General features: G+C 46.7%; 1 protein-coding gene across 5 annotated transcripts in view; it reads right to left on the bottom strand.

Moving 5' to 3' along the window:
• LARGE1 (LARGE xylosyl- and glucuronyltransferase 1) overlaps window positions 1–27,916 on the bottom strand; it is a 596,040-nt gene that overhangs the window by 303,427 nt on the left and 264,697 nt on the right. For all 5 annotated transcript variants that reach the window (XM_082348930.1, XM_082348932.1, XM_082348931.1 and 2 more), the window contains exons 3-4: window positions 20,807–21,108; window positions 4,283–4,365 (exon numbers count right to left, since the gene is read on the bottom strand). In XM_082348930.1, coding sequence (XP_082205056.1) covers window positions 4,283–4,365; window positions 20,807–21,108 — 385 coding nt within the window. The remainder of the gene's footprint in view (window positions 1–4,282; window positions 4,366–20,806; window positions 21,109–27,916) is intronic.

Raw genomic sequence — 27,916 nt, forward strand, 5'->3', positions numbered from 1 at the left:
AGCAACTAGGCCCGTGAGCCACAACTACTGAGCCTGCGCGCCTGGAGCCTGTGCTCCGCAACAAGAGAGGCCGCGATAGTGAGAGGCCCGCACACCACGATGAAGAGTGGCCCCCGCTTGCCGCAACTAGAGAAAGCCCTCACACAGAAACAAAGACCCAACACGGCCAAAAAATAAATAAATAAATAAATAAATTAATTAAAATATCACTTGTCCATGTTATGGCATACTTTTTACAATCAACTAAGACTATGGTTTACTATAAGAGGACATTCCATTATTTAGACTTACTGTTTAAGTATTATTTGAATTTTTATGATTATAACCAATATTTTGCAAAAACTTTTTTTCTGTAATTAGGATTATCCTTTTAAGACAGACTCCCTAAAGTAGTCATAGGGTAAATATCTTGGTCATAATACTATGAACTTTCTTTCTAAAAGGTTATAGCAATTTTTTACTGCCAGCATCAGCATATAAGAGTGCCCATAACACTTTTACTATCTTTTAAAATATAGTGTGCCCACTGTCATTAAGCGTGCTGCAGAAGCAAAATTGATTTGATGTAACAAAGCAAACCTTAAATGAAATTTTGCTAAAATTCTTGTCTGGAAAATAAATCTAATTACTGTAATTAACAGTGAAAGCCAAAAGAAGCATCCTGCACCACTATATTATTCACATTAAGAAGGTACTCCATTTGTCAAAGTATTTTATAATCAAGTATTAGTTAATCCTCATAGCGTGCTTTGGAAACAATGAAGCTACTTATAGCTGGACTTTCTGAGCTGAATGTCTTTCAAAGGTCCTTTTGTCTTGATATCTCAAATCATTATCACCAGCATATCAATTCACAGAATGATTCGCATCTGTAGAATTTCAAGGATGGGAGGGACTTAATTGGCTATTCGGTCCAAGGAGATGAAGTAGTCACTGATGTGGGGTGTAGAATGTTCATACCACATACTGAGAATTTGCTTTCTTCTCAAATCCCCATGCCGCCATGAAAGTATGGCATGCCATCAGCAGCTGATAATAAACCTACTGCTATTTTTAAAAATTTATTTATTATTTTATTTATTTACTTTTGGCTGTGTTGGGTCTTCGTTGCTGCGCACAGGCTTTCTCTAGTTGCGAGCAGGGGCTACTCTTCGTTGCGGTGCGCAGGCTTCTCATTGCGGTGGCTTCTCTTGTTCCAGAGCACGGGCTCTAGGTGCGTAGGCTTCAGTAGTTGTGGCACGCGGGCTCAGTAGTTGCGGTGCATGGGCTTAGTTGCTCCGTGGCATGTGGGAATCTTCCTGGATCAGGGCTCAAACCCGTGTCCCCTGCATTGGCAGGCGGATTCTTAACCACTGCGCTACCAGGGAAGCCCACTATTGCTATTTTTAAATTTAACATCTTTGTGCTTCAGCTACTGTAGGAGTAAAAGTTTATACTCAACAGGAGTCTTACGATTTCAACAACTATTGGAATTATTTAGGTTTTATGACCTTAAATTTGCCGTAATTGAGAAAGAGCACGACTACCTGTCATCATGCAAATACTCTTCTCTAAAGAGTGGGATTTTTTTTTTCAATCAGGGAGGGACCCGAGTTCTTTAGTAGAGACAAGAACTAAACACATAAAGGCTGAGAACCACTCATCTGATTCAATGCTTAGCCTACATAATGCCTGGTTTCAAGGGGCAGATGAAGGCTGCAGAACCATGAGTCTCAAAAATGCACAGAAGCCATGGTGTTGGGAAAGGGCCCCTCTTCATTCACATTCCCATCTCCTCCTCAGATGTACAACTGAAATCACAGTGGCAACCGGACAGAGCTACAAGGAGAACCTGAGCACCCCTAGCAGTAACTGATCCTGTAATATATTTGTTGGTTGTTTACCTCTCCCAACTCCCTTCCCTGCTCCAGAAGGCAGTGAATCTGATGTTTTGCTAACCTGCCAGCTGACTGCAGGAACACTGGGGGCCCAGCAAGAACCAGCCACGTGAGTTCAGTACAAACAGCTGAGCTAAGAAATATTGTTTTCAACCAAGTAAGTTTTGGGGTGAACTGATTCCTAGCAAAAGCTAACTGATACACAAACTGGAGTCTCAAGAGTGAGATGATCTGCTGAACATCACTGAGCTATATAGCGGCCTGAATGTGAAATCAAACTAAATCTGGGCTAGTAGGTAACTGGTTGAATTAACACTCTTCAGGTTATTTATTAATGCAGTCTCCTAGGTTCACTTATTAAACAAGTCAACACTTACTGAGCATATAATACATGTTAAGTACTTTGCTGAGATACTGGGAAAACAGGAAAAATAAGGCATGGTGTCTGTCTCCAGAAGACCCAGATTCTACTACAGAAGATATAACATGAATACATAAATAAATTACAATGTAATAAATATAACGATAGAAAGATACACAGGGTATTATGGGCTGGTAGAAGGGGAGCCCCAACCCAGGCTTCCGGTTAGAAATGATGCCTACACAAAGGCTTCAAGGATAAAAGGAGTTTGCCAGCCTGGGGTGGCAGGGAGAGGCAGGGGGAGGGGAGAAATGGGCAGAGAGAGCGGCAAGAGGAAAACAACAGGCAGGGTGCGCCTTGGAGAGGGTGGGGACCTACCAGCAGATCAGTGCTACTGGAGCATGAAGAAACAGCAAGGAGGAGAAAGAGAACACTGCTGAGAATGACGTCACCTCCCGGATGGTCTGTGTGCCACAGTAAAGAGATTCAATTCTCTTCCCTCGACAAGGAGAAGCTAATGAAAGGTTTTAGGAAATCAGATTTGCATGCCTGAAATATCCTTCTGACATTAGGGAGGATGGGTCAGGGAGACAGAAAGCACAGCTGAGAGTACATGTAGACATGAGCTATGACAGTCACAGTGGGGATGGAGGGGAAGGGGTGGAACTGAAAATTACTTAGGCAGGAGGACCTCAAGGCATCGGTGACAGATGGGCTGGTTGGGGGACTGAGAGAGGAAGTGGACACAAGATGAATCCCACCTTCCTGCAGGGTGGGTATGTCTTGGGCGTCCACCATCTCTCCCTTCTCCTTTTATGCTGCTGACAGATTTTGGTGTAAAACTTTACATTGATCACTGTTCAATTAAACTGTGGGAGCTCTTCATGACTGTTCCTACTGCTAAGACCCTTCTGGATCCTGCCGTGGTCACCTGATACATTTCCATGCTGTTGGCTGCAGCTGTGGATGGGCTTCATCCAAATCCTTGGTAAGAAAGAATGTTCGAGCAGAGCCCAAGGACACTGGCTGGGGCTGTAGGCCCAATTCTGGATACACTCTGAATATAACTAGGTATCAATCAAAATAGTGAGGGGACAGAAGAAAAGTGCCATGAAAAAGTATTATAAAAGCAAATGGCAAGAGTTTGACTTGGAGAACAGAGGACTCAGGAGGGACTGTCATTTCCAGGTGGAAGACGAATCCATCCTTTGTATGACTGTCTCCATGGTGATGCACTAGCACCAATGGACTTCATCACACAATCTACCGGTTGGAAAAGTTCAGTTTGATGTAAGGCAGGACTGTCTAATGGTCAGAAACACCCGGAGGTGGGATGGGCTACGCTGGAATAGAATAAGCATCCTGTATTAGCTTGCTAGAATTGCCATAACAAAATGCCACAGACTGTGTGCCTTAAACAACTGGCATTTATTTTCTCTAGTTCTGAAGGCTAGGAGTCCAAAATCAAGGTGTCAGCAGGGTTGGTTTCTTCTAAGGTTTCTCCCCTTGGCTTGTAAAATGGCTGTCCCTCTGTCCTAATCTTCTCTTCTTATAAAAACCTCAGTCATACTGGATTAGGGCCTACCTATATGACCTCATTTTAACTTAATTATCTCTTGAAAGGCCCTATCTCCAAATACCATCACATTCTGAGGTCCTGGAGTTTAGGATTCAAACAAATAAAATTTAGGGGGACACAATTCAGTCCATAACACAACTTGTCAGCAGGGAAGTGTAAATGGAGGTATGATGACTGTCAGGCAGGGGAAGGCAATGAAGAAACTGACGTAGCAAATCTGGAGTGTCCTTGAAGGTCCCTTAAGGTCTAAGAGCTACAATTCTAAACACTGTGAGAGGGCACCTCATCACTGCTGTTAAACATTATTAACATGATAATCTCCCCAGGGTTTCAGACAATATTCACATTTTCATGGCAGCTTAAATGATTGATGAGAAATGTTGCTTTTATTTAACCCTTTCTGGAGGAAAGGCACAGGCTGGCAGCTACACACGTGAGCCCGCGGAGGACGACAGTCACGCTTACCTGTGAAACAGGACCGACTTCACCAAGGTGACGACATCCCGGCTGGCGTTGTATCCGGCACAGACAATGGCAACGTGGATCGTCTGGGGAGCAAAGCAAGTGGGGGAGCAGTTAGATGGAGGAAGAGGACTTTCCTGGCGCTTTGGACCGCAAGAAAAAGTGCCCTTATTTCTCGCTGGGATCACTGGGACACAAAAAGCACTGGCGGCAGCTGTCAAGAATAACTCGAGACAGTTTTATTAAGGCCTTTTTAATCGGTTTATGGAGCTATCATCATTTGGAAACCATTAAGGCTCTTTTCAATTACATTTCGGGGATGAGAGAAATGGCAATTGGCTTGAATAGCTAAACAGTGCGCCCCGGGCCCCCATGCCTGGAGACAGTGACAACTGGTAACAAGAGAAGAGAAAGTAATACGCCCTGAAAGGATGAACTGACAATCGGGGATCTCAGACGGAGACGTGGTGGCTCAGAGTTTGGGAAACGTTCTCACAAGATGTCTCAGGTCAGGGGTAACCTGAAAACAGGGCAAAGGGACCAACAACCACCTATGGGCCCCAGCTGGGACACCATTCAAGGAACTGAAGACGGGCAGAATCAACGGGACGAGGACGGGTCATCTCCTCCAAGCACTCGAGAGCATGGGCCCCAGTCTGTCCATTAACCAATCACGTAACATGAGGGGCATGACACATGTCCTGCAGGATGTCACGGAAGGGAACTATGCCACGTGCAGAAATACAGCACACCGCGGTCCAATCACAGCAAAAACGTCAAGAGCTGAGCTTCCCAAACGGGGTGACTTGGCACCTTGGTGTGCCGTGAAATGAATTACAGGCGACGAAGACGCTCATCTCTTGAAGTGAGATCTCCAGGCTACCAGGCAGGGCTACCCCTCAGGCTTGGCTGCCCTCTGCTGCCAGCAATTTTTTCTATTCACCTCCTTGTACCATACAATTATCCTCCTCTGTGGGAGCCACACCTGACAAAGACTGGAAAGTACTGCCCTAGGGCATCCCCTTTAGGAAGTTGCCCAGCCTCTCTCAGAACAGCTAGAAGAAAGGGGGGGCGGGCGGTTCTTGCCTCTCCATGTTGTCCTTTTACCAAAGCACAGCCTCCCTCGAATTGAAACCTGCCTACTAACACCCACTCCAGCCCTGTTCTGTCCTGGGAGTATTGCAGAACCAATATGTTCGCCAGGGCACCCAATACTGAAATTCGAGGGAGGGGTCTTGATAGGTGCCTCTTTGTTTGCAGAACCACACCATGGCCCTTCCTCCCAGGGCCCGGCTCCCAGACCCCCTGTTATGCTCATCAGCCACTTCCAACTGCAGTGCAGTTCTGAGGTCCTGGTCACTGCCACACAGGCTTCCCCAGACCTACTTTCAGCACCGTGCCTCCTGACATCACCAAGGGAAGCTTAGCCATCTCAAGGATAAACCAGCCAAGAGCCTGGAATGCACTTTCAAGACCTCTTCAACTCCAGTGACCTTCACTGCACCTTGGCCACCCACTCTCAATGCCAGGAGCTGAACCTCAGCTTCATCCAGATGCTCATTTCGAGAAATCCTGAAATCACGGGTTCACCCGCAGCTGTGGGATTCTCAGAGCCTCTCACCCCTGCACCTTCCCCTCCCCGTCCTGAAGAACCCCATTTCGCCCTGTGTATCAGGCCCTACCTTGCCTGACCCATCTACTGTGCCCTTGGCTCCCTGACATGTTCAACCCCACACTCAATACACAAACCCCGACTCCTGGATCAGGGCTACAGGGTCCCTCCTCCAGACTTATACCTGGGGATCAAGAAGGAGGACGAGGGAAGATAAAAGAGAAAAATAATCACCACACTAAGAGCTAATATTTATTGAGCAAATTATTACATTCCAGGTACTGTACTCAGCACACAGACTGCCAGATTTAGTTGTACAAGGCAAGTACAGTGTTACTATTTCAGCATTATAGATCAGGAAACACGCTGAGAGAGATGGGATTTGAATTCTGCAAAAGAGATTCTTCACCCTGCTGGTGGTACATCAGAAACACCCAAAAGATTTAAAAAATACACCCTGTGCCCCAGCCCCATCTCAGACCAATTAACAATCTCCTATGCTCAAGATCTTAAAATACCCTGCTGGAAGGTGGTGGTTCTCAACGGCGTGTAATTCACTCCCCTCTGCCTCCCCCAGAACAGGCGTCAATGTCTGGACTCATTTTTGGTTGTCACTCCTGGGGGTGTGCAGGGCTACTGGCATCCGGTGGGTGGCGGCCAGGGATGGTGCTCAACATCCTACAATTCGCAGGAGGCATTCCACCAAAAAAATGATGCTGTGCAAAAGGTCCAGGTTTTCAGGATGGGGAGGCAGGTGGGGGAGGCTCAGATCTCACGGGGCACCAAAGACACCTTTCTCAAACTCATTTCTGCACATCTCAACTTCTCCACCTGTAAAATGATGACAGCCCCGCTTAGCTCCGGATAATATCTCCAAAAGACTCGGAATCAAAGCCTGTAATGTGGATGCAACTGTCACTGTTTAAATCATGAAGGAAACGGATAGGGAAACGCCTGCACATGGGAGACATAACCAGGGTGGGGATGAGAATGGGTAAAAGCACGCTGAATCAGGCTCTTTGGAATTGCAAATATTTAAACACCTGGCCTCCGAGATATCAAACTTTGTCTTGGCTTCAGGGTTCAGGGACGTTTTCAAATGGGCCCATTAAATGTAAGCACGCGCATGCATGCACATTCTCAAACATTTTACATAATTTTCCAATCTCTTTAGTTTCATCCAGTACACCTGCCACCATGAATAAATTCATCCTCTGGAGCCGCTGCGGCAGAGCCCTGCTACCCAGGAAAGCAGAAAACTGGAGTGTCACGAACACGCGCTTGGAAGAGTTCGGGGTGGTCCCAAATTTTGTGGGTGCAGCAGCGAATGGCAGGAGTGAGGCAGGGCTTGGGGTAGGAGCGGAGACAGTCTGCAAACAGGGATGAAGGTTCCTTGAAAGAGCAGGGGTGCACACATGGCCTTACCATGAGAACTTTCTGTTCTGAAGCTATGAAGTCCAGGTTTTCAAGTTTCTCAATGTGGTGGCTTAAAGATGGTCACAGATACATGGACATTCCAACTCCCAAAGGGAAAGGTCTAAACATCAGATTCTGTGACCACTGGTCCACTTCCGCCCTATACTTGGTAGATGTCATACTTGCCTTTATTGGTCAAAAAGTCTGCAAGTAGTGTGACGATGCTCTTCTTTGCTCCTCTAGACTCACTCTCTGCCCTTCTCCAACTGGCTCTGTGCCCCAGGGAACCTGATTTTTTTAGACTGAATTAACTGGGTTCCTCCTGCTTCTGGTTCCTGGTTGAGTTTGGTCAATGGGAGACCCTAGCGGGAGTCCAAAGGCCCCCCCCTCTTTATGTCCACTTCTTGCTGGGTTCCACAGGGCCTCCCGCCTGCACCTCTCGGGCCCGGGGGTTGTAGTGACTCCCTCGTTGGAGCTGTACCACCCTCGCTGGTTCCCCTTAACCCTGCATTAAACCGTCTCCACCTCTTTTGTGAGTGTCCCTCTGTTTCCTGCCAAGACCAGACCAAATTCCAGGGATCCTTCCTCAGCACGCCATTCGTCCTGGTGGCTGGAAGGGAACCACAGATAATTTTGGAGCATCCATAGATATATCACCGATTCCGAAAATAAAACAAGGCAGGAGAGCATCAATATAACAAACTTGAGAATGGATAAATTGTAGTTATAAATTTTAAGGCACTCTGGAATTCCCTGGCGGTCCAGTGGTTAGGACTCAGTGTTTTGACTGCCGGGGCGGGGGTTTGATCCCTGGTCAGGGAACTAAGATCCCACAAGCCGTGTGGCGTGGCCAAAAAAAAAAAAAAATTTACTTAAAACAAAATTTTAGGGCTTCCCTGGTGGTGCAGTGGTTGAGAATCTGCCTGCCAATGCAGGGGACATGGGTTCGAGCCCTGGTCTGGGAAGATCCCACATGCCGCAGAGCAACTAGGCCCGTGAGCCACAACTACTGAGCCTGTGCGTCTGGAGCCTTTGCTCCACAACAAGAGAGGCCGCGATAGTGAGAGGCCCGCGCACTGCGATGAAGAGTGGCCCCTGCTCGCCACAACTAGAGAAAGCCCTCGCACAGAAACGAAGACCCAACACAGCCAAAAATAAATAAATAAAAAAATTTAAAAAAAAACAACCAAAAAACAAAATTTTAGAGCACTACACAAAATTCTCAGGCACAGGGGCCACAAGGCTCTTTCTAAGGAAGCCAGTAAAGCTTCCTGCTCACTCCCTTTATTCCTGAATACAGTGCTGCAAGCTGCACCCAAAGATACAGGTCAGAGTGCCAGAGCTAAGCTCTCATTCCTGATGCCACTGGGGTCAAGTGCGTGACCTTTACTTTTAGGGCCCGCAGGAAGAATTCAGACATGACCGGAGTGTTTCTGGAGACTGATGTGCCAGGCACCGTGCTGGGCTCAAAGGATCGAAACGTCAATCAGCCTTCATCCCCCGGGTCAAGTGAAGAGAGAGAAAGAGCCAAGCAGACAACCCCAGCAGGGACTGCAGAGGCTTCTGTGGTGGCAAGCTCGGCGTCCCTGCCCCCAGAGTGGCCAGCAGCACCCCAGACCGAGCACAGGCAGGGAGAGCTTCCAGGAAGAGAGGGCATTCTAGTAACGAGACCAGGGCAATATTCACTGCTGCTATTCGGGGTCAGCAGGGATTTATAACTGTGCTTGCCAGTCTCCATGTAACCTGAAAGAGAACTGCCCTCCAACAGGAAAAAAATCCCCATAGGGCTGTTTCCTCATACAGGCATGCAAGAGAAAAATAACCACTGTCCCCAAAGAAATTCAGACCAAACCAAGGGATGGAAGACAAACTGTGGCCCCGGCAGAAGAAATCAACACTCCAGCCAGCCACGTGTCCAGCAGCGACCCCCTTAGCAGCGACCCTGAAGGCCAGGCATTCCGCCTGGGGGCACAACGTAGTGAAAGCATCTCATAACCGGGAGCCTTTGGGAGTGGGAGGGGAAACCTATTTAAACGCTGGCATATGTGCGGAGGGGCTGGGGGGAGTCAGGCTCGGCCCAGATTCTGGGCTGCAGCTGCTGGAACAGGGGGTGGAGAGGCAGGACCTCCCAGAGGACAGATGCTCCCACGGCAGCCAGAGAGAGGCACACAGCTGGCGACAGAGGCAGGGGCCAGTTAGCTGGGAGAACCCAACGAGAGTGAAGAGACCTGGGTCTGAGCCGTAACTTCAAAGCTAAGTCGCTGTGTGACCTTGGAGCAGTCGCTTAACATCCCTGAGCCTCACTGGCCCACCCGTAAAATGGAGATCAAAATGGACACTCCGCTGTGTAACTGCGGGGATCAGACAAGTAAGTGCAAGTAGGTGCGCTACTGAACTGATGTTCGTTCATGTTACCGACTGCATGCGCAGCGTAACGAGAAGGTGTTCGTCATCCCCCGGCTTTAGCCTCCTCGTCTGTAAAACGGGGACATAACACTACTTACCCTCAAGGGGTTGCTGAGGGTAAGTGGTCCTCAAAGTCTAACGTGCATCAGACTCCCCGGAGGGCTTGCTAGCATAGAGCGCTGGGTCCCTCCTCCTGAGCTCCTCATTCAGGAGGTTCAGGGGAGCGGCCTGAGGAGTCCCCGAATCCAGGTGACACTGACACTACTGGGTCCAGGGACTCCGCCTGAGAACTGCTCTGTGTGTAAAGCACTGTGAAGAGTGTCTCCGGTTAAACACTCCACAGATGTCAGCTGTGATTATGTTGGGAGAGGAGGAGGGGTCTTCGCCGAATCTGTTTCCGATACTCTCCGAGGAGGAAGCACCGCCCCCACCCCCCCTTCTACAAGACACGCAGAGGCAGTGCTCCCACACAGCTACTTCATTCTCCCACCGCCTTGGAATTGACGACCCTTCCAGGGTGATGAAAAGGCCAGGGGAGGAGAACACGGGACGCAGCTTCTCCTGCGCGAAAACAAAGCCCTGGAAATCAGGACGGCGGCCCAGCTCTGCCTCTGGCCACCTGGGTGCCCCTGGGCAAATGACCTAACCTCTCTGATCCTCGGTGACTCCTTTATAAAAAGAGGGATTTAGAAGTTCTATATACAGAGCTTTCCAAATACCCAGGATTTTCCAAAATTCAAGAGGAAGGAAGTGAGTCAGAGCAGATGAGTGGTCCCAGGCCCCTCGCCTCAGCCAGTCAGCGGCAAAGGGGTCGAAAAACTCAGACTCCTGCCATTCAACCCACACAACTCGGCTCAGTAACACACATATGTTAACTATTAAATTTCTAAAAATACATTGCTAACGTGCCACCTAAAATAATCTTACAAACCGCCCAGGCTCTACCCTCTTGGGAAACCACTGACCGAATTCTGTCTGTTCCCTCAAAGTACTGATCCACGGACCCAGAAGACAAAATTATTTCAACCCTGTAGAAAACAGAAGGAGACCCCTTCCAACCATAATGGAAGCCAAGTCATCAGGGCCTGGGCAAGGGGGCAGGTGGAGCGCAGGGCCTGCAGGGCCCGGTGAGAGGACGGGATGGGTCAAACCTCCAGGGGGCGGTGACTGCATCCTCCGTGGCCAAGGCCCAATAAATGGACCACAAAGGAACGATCTCCCAGCATCCCCACCGGCATGTTCCTGGTCTGCTTTAGGGTAGGTTTTCTTGTGTTATGAAGAACATCATAAGCTGAGGAATCAGAAACCAAGTGTTTCATGGAAGACATGGGAAAGGGTGAGACTGATTTTTGGTCAAGAAGAGTTTAATTATTAGGGTAAACCCATGCCTGGGGCAGGTGGGTTGTCTAAACATAGCCCCATACCCAGCACAGTTGACACGTATCACAATCCCATCTATGGGGCCAATGGATGACCAGCCTGACCCCAAAAGTCTACACACCTTTGCCAAGTACTCAATCATTCTACAAGCGTGGACTGAGCACCTACTATGTACCAGGCTCAATTGTAGCCGCTGGGGATACAGCAGCAAGTGAAGGAGACTGAATCCTTGCCGCCCATCACGGGAGCTGGCATTCCACTTGGGGGGGACACAGAAAATAAACAAACAAAGGCACATATAATTAAACTATATAGAATGCTAGACGATGAGGAGTCTAGGAAGAAAAATTAATTAAGCAGGGGGGGAAGAAGGGCATGTGGATGGGTAGCTGGTGAGAAGGGCTAAGATTTTAAGTGAGGTTGTCTGGACAACCCTCCCTGAGAAGGTGACACTGGAGCAAAAATCTGACGTAGGTCAGGGAATGAGGCCTCTGGGTGTCCAGACAGAGTGTCCCAGGCAGCGGAAACGACCCTGAGATACAAGGCAGCCGCCTGTGGAACAGGGGGGAGGCCAGGCAGCCTGGGAAAGACGGCAGGGCGGAAAGCTGGAGTCCATGAGGCAGCTCTTCTAGAGCTCCCAGGGATCCTTAAGAACTCGGCTTTTCCTATGTGTGAGGAGAGAAGCTACTGGAGGGTTCAAAGCCGAGAAACAGCACAATCTGATTTAAATTTTAAAAGGATCACGCAAACTGCCAGTTAAGAACAGATGCTCTGAGTGTGCACATACCTGGGGGGTAGGGGAGCAAGCAAGGAAGGTGGGAGCGGGAGGAACAGTCAGGAAGCTACTGCAATAACCCAAGTGCGGTGCACTCCGTGATATGCTGCCTAAGGCCCCTTTCATGAGGTGTGCGTTGCCCCACTTGCTAGGAACAGCCTCCTTGCCAAGAGCTGCCTTTCTGAGGGTCGGCCCCTTCCTGGGGCAGCTGCAGCCAATGACCCTCCCACGGCATCCTCGTGGCTGGCCCCGTGGACATGCCTTCATAGACGGTCAGCACGTGAAACTCCATCTCTGGGTGTGTTTCATGGCACATGAAGCTGGAGATGAAACGGGCCAGGGAGGTAGTGGTGGGGGTGAGAAAGGGCCAGACGGCATCCTAGTTCAAAGTCCTTCATGACCAGTTCACGGTCAGCTTCTCCAGTGGAGGGAGCAGGCTATCACACACATTAAGATTTACAACCTCTGGCGAGGATGTGGAGAGACCGGAACCCTTGTGCATTGTGGCTGGGAGTGTAAAATGGTGCAGTCATTAAAGACAAGAGTATGGCAGTTCCTGGAATAATTAGAAACAGCATTACCATATGATCCAGCAATCCCACTTCTTGGTATATAACCAAAAGAATGGAAAGCAGGACCTCAGCAACATATTTGCACACCCTCGTTCCCAGCAGCTCTATTCACAACAGCCAAGAGGTGCCAGCAACCCAAGTGTCCACTGTCAGATGAACAGATAAACAAAATGTGGCCTATCTGTACAATGAATTATTATTCAGCCTTCAAAAGGAAGAAAATCCTGTCACATGTTACAACATGGTGAACTTTGTGGACGTTATGTTAAGTGAAATAAGCCAGTCACAAAAAGACAAATACTCTATGATCCCACTTACAAGAGGTATCTAAAGTAGACCAATCACAGAAACAGAAAGTAGAATGATGGTTGCCAGGGGATGGACAGAAGCAGAAATGGAAAGTCCCTGCTCATTGGGAACAGAGTCTCAGTTTTGAAAAAGTTCTGGAGATCTGTTGCACAACAGTGTGGATATACTAAACATAACTGAACCGTGCACTTGAAAATGGTTAAGAAGAGAAATTTCATGTTTTGAGGGTTTTTTTCTTAACCAAAATTAAAAGAAAAATTACAACCTGGATCTTCACTACATGGTCTCACTAAGCCTAAGTTTCCCTATCTATAAAATTAGGATGATTAAAATGATGTCTTAAGCTAAGGTATGTCAAGTTCAATGCTGGCACTTAATACCTGCACAATTAATGAAAGCAGGTCTGATTAACATCATTACCATCAGCAGCCCCGCCTCCGCCTTCCACGCTGTTCATGCCATGATCAAGCTAGATGAGGCACTGCGCTTTCTTGCTTCCATGATGTGTGCTCGACCTAGGATGCTCTAGCACTTCCCCGCCCCTGTCAAACTCTCCCCCATCTTTCAAGATACAGGACTACCTTTTGGGACTTCAGCTTCCTCATCTATAGAAAAGGGGTAATAAATGTGTCAACTTACAGGGTTGGACACATTAAGTAAGATGACTCATGATTTAGAGCCTGGCATCCTGTAAGTAGTAGATATATATCAGCAGTCATTATTCAATTATTATTATTATTACAAGAGAGTTTATAATATGCTGAAGGCTCTGAATTTGAGGCCTTGAGCCTTTTTTTTTTTCCTTTCTGGCCACACCGTGTGGCTTATGGGATCTTAGTTTCCCTGACCAGGGATTGAATCCAGGCCCTCAGCAGTGAAAGCACAGAGTCCTAACCACTGGACCGCCAGGGAATTTCCTGGCTTTGAACCTTAAATATTCGCAAAAGCTAGGCATCAGGTTTTTTCCTTCTGCCCTCACTTCTACTCCTCTTCAAGTAAGAACTGAAATAGTCTTTCCCTTACTGTTGAAAGGAAGGCTTTCAAAGATGCCCAATTCCCTCCACTGGCGAACGCTGGCGCTGCCTTTATCCTCTTTCAATACAAGAAGGCAGAAAACCCCGGAATGCGGAGGTGAGCCACCAGTGTCATCATCTGGGCTGTGGTAGCAACTGTGTAACCTTAAGTAAGACCCTTTATATTTCCCTGCTTTAATTTCATCAACTTTAAAATGAGAGGGTTGCATCTTTATTTGTTGTCATTGCTCTTAAGGGCACATTTTCAAAGTAAGTTTTACAAGAGGGCACAATAGATAAAGCAGATCAAGGCAGCTTTGCTTCGGGGTAAGCACAGCCAGGAGGCTGCCAGAGAAAGGGCCCCTTGCCATGGCCATGGTGTGGAAGCCAGCCCAAGACTGACCCCCAAAGATCCCTGCCAGCTGAGAACCATGCCCTGTGCAGCCCCTCCTACACTGTGTCAGTGAGTCTGTGTGACCAGTCGAACTTAGCAGAAGTAATGGTCCATGACATCCAAGGCTAGATCATAAAAAAGACTGTGGTTTCTGCCTTGTTCTGCTGGATCACCTCCTCTGGGGAAAGCTAGCTGCTACACCAGGGGAACACTCAAGCAGTCTTAAGGAAGTGAGGCCCCAGCTGGGCCAGTGTGCCAGCTTAGAAGCAGATGCTCCAGCCCCAATCAAGCCTATAGCTGATGCAGCCCCAGCAGATGTCTTAACTGCAACCTCCGGAGAGATCTGGAGCCTCGATCTCCAACTAAGCTGCTCTCAGATTCCCAATTTTCAGAAACTATGAGATAATAAATGCATGTTGTTTCAAACTGCTAAGTTTTGGTAATAACTTGCCATGAAGCAATAAATAATTAATACACTCAAGGAAGGTACCCGAAAGACCACACTGAGAGCTAGGGTTCCTGAAAATCACTGCAGAAGAAGTCCTACTAGGTACCTTCCAGTACAACATCCCCTAGTTCCAGGGCCTGACATTTAGCAAGGATGTTTTAGTAGATTTACGTCCTTTGAGGAGCCCCAAAGACAACATATGAAGCTAATGAAATGTGAATCCAAATGCTGTAAGAGTATCTTTCAACAGCAACATGATGTATGAAAAGATTGTGGGCAAACCCTTCCACTGTGGAGAGATTATGGAAAGACCTTGAAGATGAAGTAAAAACAAAGAGGTAGATCAAAATTCTTGGAGGTCTGTTATGGGTCCAGAAAATGCAGGTAAGAGGTGTCAAGATTTATAAACATAAAACCTAAAGCAAAATGGTAAACTCCCACTGAGCTGACAAATGCAGTCATAACCTGGCAGGCACTTTAGAACAATCCAATTTCTTTTTAAAGAACAGACAGATCCTTGCTTAGACCCACAGAGGAATGATTACCCTCATAGGGCTGCGAAAGCCCCCAAGGTGAAAGGTGACCTCCATATCGCGACTGTCACCCAGAAGCCTTCTGAGGTAAGGCATCTGCCAGGCACGGAATAAGGACTGCAGTTCTGAGCTGATGGGAACACGGGTCCCAGCAGCTCTAACTTATGAAGTCTCCAGCACAGTAGTTCAGAGCACAGGTTCTAGGAAGCAAACTGCCAAGGTTTAAATGTGAGCTCCACCTCTTCCAGACAGTGTGACTTTGCAATAATTATTTAACTTTTCTCAGCAGTAGTTTTCTAATCTATAAAAGGAAGAAAGTATGCTATGCAGATTAAATGAGATATTTTATGTAAGCTTTAGCATGGTGTCGCCTACACTTTCAGGGCTCAATACATGTTAACTTTTATTACTATTACATTACTATTTCATTTTAAATGAAGTTCAAAGCATGGAATAGAAGGAAAGAGATACTTCCTCAAGGGGTGGTCTGACATCAGACAGTACCATTCACCTGGCTTTTCATAATAACAATATCAACTGTTGCTGTTTTAATTCTTTGACATTCCTCTCATTGAGGGATGGGATGTGTGCTCCTTCTCCCTTCAAACTGGGTGGGCTTTTGCGACTGTTTCAACTAACAGACTACACTATCAACAAACGTGACACTATGTGACTTCTGAGGCCAGGTCATTAAAAGTGCTTCTGTTCTGCCTTGCTCACTGGGATACTTGTACTTAAAGCCATCGGCTGCCATAGAAGCAGGTGACTGTTCTGGAGCCGCCATGTTGTGAGGAAGCCCAAACTAGCCATAGAGAGAGACCACATGGAGAGACCCTGAGTCCACAACAGGGAAGAGAGATGCTGGGCCAGCACCCATTGTTCCAGTCCTCACCATTCCAGCTCCAGCCACCAAGTAATTGCATGAGTCCCCCACCCACCACCCTCCCAGACCAGAACCACTCAGCTAAGCCCTTCTCAAATCCCTGACCCACAGAGACCAGGAGAGCTAATAAAATGATTGGCATTGTTTCAAGTCATTACGTTTTAGGTGATCTGTTAGGCAGCAACTGAGAACTGGAATATCCATAATAAGTCTGTGTGACACCCATACAAAGTCAGTTTCCCACCTGCTATCTCATTTCATCCTCACAATCGCATAGGGAAGAACACATTATCATTTTCATTTCATGATAATGAAATAGACTCCAAGAGGGTAACTGAATTGCCCAAGGTCACATGGCTAGTGAGTGGCAAAGTAAAGATTCCTGGTTAGAAATTCGGACTCCAGTTCAGTGATTTCTGTGCTGTACCGTAAGCTGACTCCCAGAATAGACCAGAACAAGAAACGCAGCACACATCTGTACACACATAGGCAGAAGTGGAGATCAAAGAGGATCATCCTGTCCCAAGTCCCAAGGCACAAAGAAACCAGTCCCTCATGGAAGCAGCCTTGTCCTGACGACAGATATGTGCAAGAATAACATGGGCAGCTACTTGAAGGCCACACCATTAGAAAACGACAAGAGGGCACAAGGACTGGCAAAGGCCCCTGATTTCTATCACCAAATATCTCAGCTGACAGCCCGGGCATCATCTCAGAAGGGTTTTCAGAAATACTTGTCACAGCCCAGAGAAATTTCAGCACAACCAGATACGATGACAACGTCCTTGGTGACGAGGCCCTGCACGCTGACAGGGTGTCAGGACCAACTTCAGCACTTGTAACCACGAGTGCTCCCATGAAGGGAGGATTCTATTTTGACTCCACTGAATGACATTTCTCATCTGCCTCTATGGCATTTTCCCAAAAATCTTTAAATATGCCAAGCGATGGAAACCGAAGAAGCACACTGCTAATGAGTATAAAGCCAGCATCTCAGGGCATGTGTGCCCCCAGAGTAGACCACACTGAAATAAGATACCAGCAGGTCAGGACTTTTTAATTCATCTATGGAACCTCGAACAGGACCTGGGGTTCATCACAGGTGAAGTCCACCAAAAAATAACTTTTTAAGGGTCTAAGACATAACATTATCAAGACGCACAAAGAGAAGATAAACAAGTGGGCAAAACCTAATTCTCAGGTGCAAAAGACTAAAAAATAAGTTATAGTAACAATTAACAAGCTCGAGGTCTTTATCTCTCAAAGAGCACAGGATAAAGTGAACCCCATCATTTATTTTCGTTGTCCCTTAAGCAGTGGTTTCCAAACAGTTTCCACTATCTCAGAATCACTCGGATACATATTTGTAATACTTATATTTTGGGCCCTATTCTCAGAGATTCTCAATCAGTAGATTCTGTGGTGGGTCCCGTGAATATGCATGTTTGGTATATAATTCTAATGTATAACCGAGTTCGGTAACTACTCATTTGACAGAGAACATTCACCGTTAACCATAATATCTATTCTCTCTAGGAGCAAAACTCCAAAATGTTAACAAAGAACATGGCTTCTTTGAAGAAAATCTATCTTTTCCAGGCTCCCTTGCAGCTAGGTGGCAGCTAAAGGTAGCAGCTAAATGAAGTTCTGCCAGTGTGTTCTAAAAGGAACTGATTGTGAAATTTCTGAGACGTGTTCTTATAGCAAGCTGATATGCCCCACCTTAATGCTTCTTCTTTCCTGCTAGCTGGAATGTGAATGACAGGGCTGAAGCTCTGATAGTCATTAAAGACCATGAGATGACCTTGAGAATGCCAGTCAAGCCAGCTGGGTGAAAGATAAAGGAAGTCTGCATCCAGACAAGAACATACCTACACCAATAGCTCCAGACTTCTTACATGTAAACAGAAATAAGATGCAAAGCTACCATTAACTTGGGATTGTTTGATAAATCACAGTGAAATCAACTGCTAACACAACTAACTATGCTATTGTTTGCCTAAATTTCTAATATCCACTGTCACCACTGAAATAGTTTGAGGCAGGAACTTGATTTTAATCCATAACTTACAAACGAAGAAGCCAACACACAGAAAAGTGATGTAACTTGCTCAGTGCCACATGGTCATCAAGGTACGGAGGGAACCAGAATTGGGCTCCTGTCTCCCATTTTGAAAGCCAATGGTCTTTGCCCACACTATTTGGTGGGGCGCTTGGGACAGAAGCCCTCTTTAAAAATATCAATAGGATGTGTGTATCTCAGAAAGCTGAGTAGGGGAAGACACTGGCCACACAGACTACAGCAGGAAGAGGAATCCTCTGCTTTCTCCCTCTGTTACACTTGTGTCCTCCCATTTTTTCCTTTTCCTTTTCTATTTTTCACCTCCTTGATAGTAGTTGATGGTTTAAGTCAGCCTGAGTCATAATAATGTAAACACACTCGAAGAAAAGAATTTCCTCCCTCTGGGCCAGCCAACACTCTAAACTGATGCCATGACCATAACCTGAGAGCACAGAATCTGTAAGAAATCAAACCAGCCTTCACCCAGGCTGGGAAAGAAGATCCCCAAATTAGGGCCCATCCCAGACCAGCCTAGACCAAGGGAATTTGTTAAAGTTGCTAAGTCCCCAAAGATGCAAAACAGAGATCTTCCATTACACAGGGCACTGGCAATGGCTGTGGAAGATTAAATGAGGCTGGGCCTGGCATGTAGTCAGAACCTGATTACAGGAATGAGATCACTAGGCAATTTAACCTAACTCCTGACTTATGCTCTCCTGAATGCACACCACGCCTTGCCTAACCTGTTGATTCTTTTCTTACATAAAAAGAAGAATGAAGAATTAAGCAGTTAAAAAATGACTAGCTCTCTACCCCTAACAGCCCCGCTAAGAATCCTGCAGGTAGATCACGCAGGCAACGTAACATCTGAAGAAAGAGCCCGTCTGCGTGCAATGGAGAATGATGCAGAATCCCACCTCCTGCCTCAGTGATTCACTGAGATTCTTCCCCCTTTTTCCCCTTTAAAAACTCTCATGGCTGAGCAGAATCTTCAGAGTTGGTCTCAGGTCATGAGTCCACCTTCCCCCCAGATTGCCAGCTTTTCTGATTAAAGTACCTTTCCTTTCTACCGACACTTGCCTCTCGAATTATTGGCTTATGAGCAGCGAGCAGCCAAACCTGGGTTTGGTAACAGTAGGAATTTCTTTTTGTTTATCGTCTCTTCCTCACTTCCCACCTCAAAACATAAGAACCAGAAGAAAGGGAGTTTTGTCCCTTTTTCAGTCACTGTTATTTCCAAGCACAGAGAACAGTGTGAGACCCATAATAGAGGCTCAGTAAATATTTTTTGGATGAATGATGACAGTGTAGCACCCGCTTCCCCGCCCAGGTTCTCTGTGCTCGCCTGACCGACCAACTCACTGTGTTCTGAATCCTTTCCTGCTTGACAGCGCCTCGCTTCATATTTTTCCTACTCACACATACACTCCTTGTTGGATGTCCTCCATCTACCTTCCTCCGCCTCTCTACCAGCCCACACTTCAATCAGGCTTGAGAATCCATGAGCCCCATCCAGGGGCTCCCCCTGACCATTCCAGTCTAAAATCTCCCTGACCACTGACCTTGCATGGAACTGAGTCTACATCACTCAATAAGCCCCATATCCCCTTATGGCATACTACACAGTATCACCAATATCACTAAAAACCACATTCACGTGAACAGCATCTTACAGTTTGCAAATTGTTTTCTCTTCAGGGCATTTGAAGTCTAACATTCTGAGAATGTAGCCAAGAAATGGAATAAACAAACAGCAGGTAATATCTGCATCTAACTAAAAATAACAAAAATTACCCATAATTGAAAATATGCTGTATACCAGACACTATTTGTGGCTTTATATGGCCGTCCCGTTTCCTCTTCACAAATACGGCAGGAAGCAGGTATTGTTTTCTAAAGTTTATTGATGAGACACATCTGAAGCTCAGAGGGGTTAGGTAACCTGCTCAAGCACTCACAACAGAAACCACCAGAGCTGGGAAATGAACTCAGGTTTGTCTGCCCCAGAAAGGCTTGCTGTTAACAGGGATGTTCTAATTCCTCTCCACTGGGACTGGAAGAGGCAGAAAACGAGTGCCTGTGTGTGTGCGCATGCACATGCAGTGCACACACAAGCATGGGTGCATGAACCGGGGGCGGGGTGAGGGGCAAGAGGGAGAGGGAGTGGGTAAGTTTTCCAAACGACCAAAGAGTTACTAAGAAAGCCAGGGTACTCTAAAAGGGGGAAAATGATACAAAGCTATAAAAGTTCAAAGAACTGCTTTAGATAAGCAAGTCTCTGGTTCTGAATTACAGAAGCTGTGTGTAAAGTGAGAATGAGGTCCAGGGGAACTTCCCAGCAGGGCCTCAAGGCCAGGTGCACCATGCCCCCTGGAAGCTAAGTAACAGGGACCCCCAGGACGACAGCTAGGCGTAGAAATCCTGAGCGTGTCAAAATGAGCCGCAAAGAAACAAGCAGCAGGTTCTGTTTGCTGTTCTTAATATCTCTGCGGTGCAGGCCTCCTTATGCCCATTTTTCAGGTGGGGAAACTGAGGCTCAGAGGCTTAAAACGATTTGCCTGGCCATTCAGCAAAGTGAATGACCAAGCCAGATTCAGGCCCAGGCCTGAGCCAAGAACGCCAGCTCTCTCCAGGCCCCTGGCCACGCTTCCAGGTGGCATTTGCAAGGGGTGGCTGTGGGCCATGTGGGGACTGGGACCTTGGAAGGCTCCGGGTGCTCCTTACCTCGCACTTCTCCACGACCGGCTGCTGCCCACACTCGGAGCTGTTGCCTGCCACGATGCCGGCCCGAAGGTTCTCGCTATCGCCGGTGCCCTCCTCCATGGAGTAGGTCTTGGAGTGGTTGCCGCGCCGGTGGGCCGGGCCGTGGCCCTGGGCCAGGCTGAGCTGCCGGCGGAGCGCGCGGTTCTCCTCCTCCACCTCGCGCACGCGCACCTCCAGGCTCTCGCGCTCCCGCTGGCTGGACGCCGTGTACCGGGGGCTGTGAGGCTGGGACTCCAGCGGAGACAGCGACACCGGCTTCCCATCTGCAGGTGCGGAGAGAACGGGAAGAGTTAAGGCCGAAAAGAACCCCACGGGCCCCTACCCTTACCCCAGACGTCCAGGGATCCTTTTGCAGTCCCATTTAGAAGCGAAAGCGGGTGGAAAGTGAGTTCTAAATAAACACGCATCCAGACTGAACTGCGAACAAAGTTGAGAACAGAATGACTTACCGTGGTGATGAAAAACATGTTGTTTAACTGTTTACAATAGCCAAGAGCTAAGTGTCCATCAACAGATGAATGGATAAAGATGTGGGATATATACACAATGGAATATTACTCAGCCATAAAAAGAATGAAATAATGCCATTTGCAGCAACATGGATGGACCTAGAGATGATCATACTAAGTGAAGTAAGTCAGAAAGAGAAAGACAAATACCATATGATGTCACTTATATGTGGAATCTAAAATATGACACATATAAACTTATTTATGAAGCAGAAAGACACTCAGGGACATAGAAAACAAACTTATGGTTACCAAAGGCGATGGGGGGGGTATAAATTAGTAGGAGTTTGCCACTGGCAGATTCAAACTACTATATATAAAATAAACAACAAGGTCCTACTGTATAGCATGGGGAACTATATTCAATATCCTGTAATAAACCATAATGGAAAAGAATATGAAAAAGAGTATGTATATATATGTATAACTGAATCACTTGCTGTACATCAGAAACTAACACAACACTGTAAATCAACTATACCTCAATTAAGAAAAAAACATGCTGTTTAGAGAAGACAATCACAATATAATTTTTCCTAATTAAATGCACTGTCTTCTTTTCCTTACTTGGCACATTTCCAGGTAGATATTCTTGTTAGCAATAAAACATGAATATGAAGTAGGAGGAGGAGGGAAAGGAGGAGAATGGGGGGGGAGTAGGAGGAAGTGGAGGAGAGGAAAAAAGAAGAGAAGGAATAAAGAAGTATTAATAGTGATTAAGTTAATTTAGTTCTTCCTATGTGAACTCCTATTTATCCTTCAAAACCCAGTTTCAGAAGCATCACCTCCCAAGGGAAGCCTTCTTCAATTTGCAGATAAAATATCTATCAGCATATTCCAACAGCATTTCGTACACAGCACTAAGAAAAATATGTGCCTGCCACACTGGATTTGGTAAATTGTTTTACTAAATGTTTCCTATGAAGACTGGGTGTTCAACGAGGACAAAAACTGGCTCTCACTTATCTTTGTGGAAACATATCATAATATATGATAAGTGCTGGAAGGGTGGATGCATGTGTCCATGACAAGAGAGTAAAATAAGTGCAAAAAGAAAGAAGAAAGTAGGAGCATAATCATGAAACTGAGAGCCAGAAACAGTCTATTTAATAACCATACACAGAGAAGACAAGTAGGTCTCTCAAAGTCACACAATCAGAACCCAGTGGTATCAAAATTCGTACCCAGGTCTCTCTTATACCCGAGCCTGTACACACTCCCCTTAGATGCAGATTCATAAAAGGCTACATATAGAGCCACGGATTTAAAAATTATTAAAGTAAAAACCTCATCTCCCAAGGATATTTAGCATAACTCCTTGTACACAGTAAGTGCTCAATGCATGCTTACTGTTGAGGAGCCCTAGGGACACAAGACACACCCAAAACTCTCCCTCCTCTCTTCTCATGCTGCAGAAATCCCAGGATCCAGCTACAACACAGCCGCCTCAGAGAAGACCAAGCAAAAATCACATCTCCAGAAAATTACCCTCTCTCAGCTTCCTGCTAAAAAAACACTCTTTTTCCACACTTGGAGTTTTCCTCCTTCCTGCCCAGACCCCACTGAGCTTGCAAACTGTCCCAGGGAGTCTCTGTGACTCACAAAACTTGAGGATCAAAGAATGTGATGAATTACACCCTGCGAGTTTCACCTGTGCTGCCTTACTGCGCCTGCCTCTGCCCAGGGCTCTTTGATGTGTCTCTGGGTTTTCACAAACACGACTCCCTTTTTCCCTCTTAATCACCTCAGGGTTAAACGCCTGAGCTCCCGGTTCTTTGCTATCAACACAGCAAATATGACTCGCTGAATTCCACTGCTCCGGACCACAGACCAAAGGCCAAGGCCGAGTGTATGGGGATGTGAAATCACAGGTTGATTAGGGTTGCGTTGTTACCAAGGTGGCTGATTACAAGCTGACCCAGGCTTTTGAAACCTGTCTCCTTGTTTGGTAAAACCAAATTAGTTCCACTGAGAATGAAAAAGAGAAGGGAGCCACAGCAATTGTGTTTTCTCAGCCAACACTGACCCTTCAAGCAGCGGTGGGGAGGACAATCATCTAGCTTCCATCAGTGGGCACGGCAGTTACACTTTGCACCTGCTATGGCTCTGTGCAGGGGCTGGGTAGTTCACGCTGATAATGTCTTGGGTTATCACAGCACAAGCAGGTGGCAATCGGTGTCCCCATTACAGATGAGGAAACCGAGCCTCTACAAGCTTAAGCCGTGCTCCCCTTGTGGTGACTGGAAACAAGGTCTCTGTGACTGCATGTGGCCAAACTCCTGCAAGTATGGCCCGAGTTGGAGGTACAGTTGCTCTGGGGCTTGAGGGGGTCTTCTTTCTTCTGAAAGGACCTTGGCACTTTTGGGAAGGAACCCAGGAAGCTCTGGAAGCCCACCAGGATCCCAGAAGCTCTGGAAAATATACAACAAATGGGAACTCTGAATTTGTTCTTTGGAGGGATTAAATGCTATGAGCTTTGGTTTTCCCTTCTCTGAAATGCAAGTAGAAACGCTAACCTTGCAAGGGTGATGGGGGAGGCTTAAGTAAGATACTGAAATACCAACCACTTGAACTCTCATTGGAAGGTATTTGGTGTCAATTAGTTCCTGCAACCCCTGTCCAAGTTGGGGGGTAGGGGTGCAGACAGGTGATATTACGGGCAAGATGAGTTGATGTAAATTAGGGTGTTGAGGGCTGTCCATTTTCTGAACACGGGCTGTTCTCTGAGTGGCACGTGGGAGAAAGTGGCCAACAAACCTTCACTTACTTTGATATGTGGCATCTCTGAACCTTCTTTCCTTCAGCCTTAGGCAGGTCAAAGTTCACCCAGAGGCTAAATGGAGAAGCAGGCAGGCTTCCCATGGGGGTCCGGTCACTTCCTCTAGCTCCTCTCCCAAAAGCCCCCCAGTTTACTTATTTCTAATTCTTTGATGACGTGCTTCTAAAGGCATAATTATGTAATCCCTAAGCAATCCTAATTCCAGGGTAGTGAGGGGGAAAATGCTCTCAGTATCCTGTGTCCATTTCCTGCTTTAGATCCCAACTGGTTTTGACCAAACTTAGCTCTCAAAGACTTGCAGGTGTTTTCTCTACCTTAAAACTTCACAGACTAGTCACCAATGAAGACACATAAAATAATAAAAGCCAGGCCTCAAGGAGGGCGAGTGAACGTTGGAAAAAGCCACATGCTATACTGTGCCCAGTGCCTGGCATGTAAGAAGGGCTCAATAAACAGCAGAATTGGAACTGCTAGTTTGTGTGTGTGTTTGAAAGGTGCATCACCTTGAGCTGGCCCCTTCCTCTTTCTCTTCCTGAAAGGGAGTGTCCTGGAGACGGGCACCTCTCGGCTCTAACTTTCCATGGGCTCGTGTACAGATGGACCCTGCATCTCTCACCCAGCCGACACATCCAGTGTTGCGTGGCCGGAAGTCAGGACAGTGGGGCCCGTTGCCCTGCCATGTTCACAGCTCACTCAGCCTGCCTACTGCTTTTGTTCCTGGACTACATATCTCTCTGGCTCCTGACCCCTTTTTTCCTGCTTTTCCTAACCCTCTGGGGGGGATGTAGTGGGGGGAGGGTTAGGACAGTGCAAGGCCTGCCCTCTTCAAAGTGGTCTGCACATCTCTGTGATGCCTTCTGGGCCCTGGTCTCTCCCAGGAACACTCCTCTTTCTTCGTGTCTAGGTCGTCATTATAAAGCCCATCATGTGGGACTTTATCGCCTATGGAAACCACTGAACCCACAGCAGTTATTTCTCAAACTGGCAGTAGTGAAGCTTTTCCCTCCAATCCATCTTGGATAAAATGCTGGCCCAATACACATGCCTAATACATAGCTTACCCTACATGCAATTCTTCACTTGAATTCAACAAACTGGTCCATACCCTAGTCATCAAGACAAGGTCCACTGATCGCATGCCTGACGCACGTCCAATTGCTCTCAACATGCCTGCCCCCAACTTCCATACTTACCTTGTTGAAGACCAGTAACAGGCTGGGGGGGCTGTGATGGTTCATTTTATGTGTCAGCTTGACTGGGTCATGGGGTGTCCAGATATGGGGTCAAACTTATTCTGGGTGTTTTGGGATGAGATTAGCATTTGAATCAGTAGAGTGGGTAAAGCTGATTGCCTTCCCTAATGTGGTGGGCCTCATCCAAACACTCAAAGGCCTGAATAGAACAAAAAGGCTGACCCTTCCCCCACTCGGAAGGGAGAATTCCTCTTGCCTGACAACCTCTGAGCTGGGACATTGTTTTGTTTTCCCTGCCTTTGGACTTGAACTGAAACACTGGCTCTTCCTGGGTCTCGAGCCTGCCAACCTTCAACTAGAATTACATCATCGGTTCCCCTGGGTTTCCAGCTTGCAAACTGACCCTGCAGATATGGGACTTGACCATCTCTATAATTGCATGAGCCAATTATTTATAATAAATTTCTTTACACACACACACACACACACACACATACACCCTATTTGTCTGTCTCTCTGAACAACCCTAACTAGTACAGAGACCAACAACACTCTGTAGGTCACACTGAGTACCACTGCCCAGTACCCAGCCTCTCCGTCCTCAGGGCCTGGCACGCTGCCTGCACTTAACAAGCATTTCAAGAAAGGATGAAGGGAAGGACTGGCATCTAGAACTTAAAAAAAAAAAAAAAAAGGCATGAAAAAAATAGATCTAGCAAATCTTCAACTACCAGTTCCCTTGAACTTTGAACAACCTGGGGGCTAGAGGCATGGATCCCCTACGCAGCTGAAAATCCACGTATATAACTTTAGAGTTGGTCCTTGATGTCTGTGGTTCCACATCTGCTGATTCAACCAACTACAGATCATACAGTATACGTATTAATTGAAAAAAATCTGCATGCAGTGGACCCATGCAGTTCAAACCTGCGTTATTCAAGGATCAACTGTACTTACAAAGTGACCTCATTATAAGGTTAATTGCTGGGGGAAGAGGGAGAGATAACCAAGAAAAGCAAACAAATCAAATCTAGTCATAAAAGCATAGATTTGGAATAAGAAAGAGCCGAGTTTGAATTATGGTTCTGCCACCTACTAATAATTAACCTTAGGCAAAGTACTTAACTTCTGTGACTCGCTGTCGCCATATGTAAAATGGGAGACAGGGGTGTGTGTACATTATTACCTAGCATCAGGCCTAATCAGAGTAGATACTCAAATTTCCCCTTTCCACCCATCCTAACCCAGAGGCAGGACACATAAAGACAACAGTGAATAGGATCCTTCATTTCTAAGCCCCTGTGACCTTTGCTTTTCTATTACCTTTCCTTCCAGGTTTCTTTTTTCTTTTTTTTCCCCAGATCTGCACTGTATTTGTACACAAGGTGCATCTCTGTCACATAATGCCTATATGTGTTGATCTACAGTTCAGCCCACTTTGAGTTTAAAATGTCAAACAAGACATTATTCAAAACCTCAGTTGACAACATCTTCCTCCTCCCTCCCAAACTTCTCAACAAACATGAATTTATCATCAGATTTGAATCTCTGAATCCACTTGAGATGAATGCTCTGAATTAAGAATCAAAACAGCTAAGATTCAGAACAAAAAAGGTAAATTGAAAATCAACCTCCGTGCAGTACGGTGACAGAGATTAGGGACTTGGCATCCAAAACGTCCTAAGTGATGATCTGAATCAGTCTGTGTGCATGACTCTCTCTGGAGTACTGGCGTTTCACACTGTGATGGCCACCATTGCAGACAGAACTGGGGGGCTCATTAATGGAGGCAGGGACCGCAGCCCTGAGGCCGCCACGTTGGGGGCTCATACCAGCCCCTTCCAGTGGTGACAGTCCTAGATCTTTCTGGCCAAGGACACCACAATCCTGCACTCATGCGCAGATTTCAGGAAGGCTGTCCCCCTGCATCATGCTACCCACGATGAAGACACTGCATCCCTAACCTTTATACGGCAAAATCCCCCTATGTACAATCTGTCACTAGGGCCTGCCAATTCTCCTGATGTTTGAAGCCCTTCTCATTCTATTTCAAACATTCCATCTCAAACCCAGCCTTTTAATCTTATCCTAAAACAGGGGTCATCAAACTTCTTCTGTAGATGCCCGGAGAGTAAATATGTTTTATTCCGTAGGCCATGCAGTCTCTGATGCAAGGACCCAACTCTGGCTTTGCAGCACAAAAGCAGCCACAGAAATTCCTAACACATGAGCATGGCCATGTTCCAATAAAACTTTATTTACAAAAACAAGTGCTGGGCCAGATTGGGCCTGCAAGCCCTAGTTTGTGGATCTTTGTTCTAGAACAGTGGTCTACTCGGTTTGTCTCCCCACTTCCAATCTCTTTCTGTTCCTGCCAGCCTTACTCACAGGTGCCAGGGATGTTCTTAATGAAAACCCTATTCCCACCACATTTTGCAGTTTGACAATGTACAGAAGCCTCTCCATCTGCTTCAAGGTCATCTATAAAATTCAACAAACACTTGGTCACTTCCTATTGAGTACATGTCCAGTGCTTAGAGGCTGTGTCATCTCATTTTAATTTATACAACACTTTAATGAAGTGGGTGTT

This window comes from Balaenoptera borealis, assembly GCF_965194805.1.
Source record: "Balaenoptera borealis genome assembly, chromosome: 13".
Lineage (NCBI taxonomy): Eukaryota > Metazoa > Chordata > Mammalia > Artiodactyla > Balaenopteridae > Balaenoptera > Balaenoptera borealis.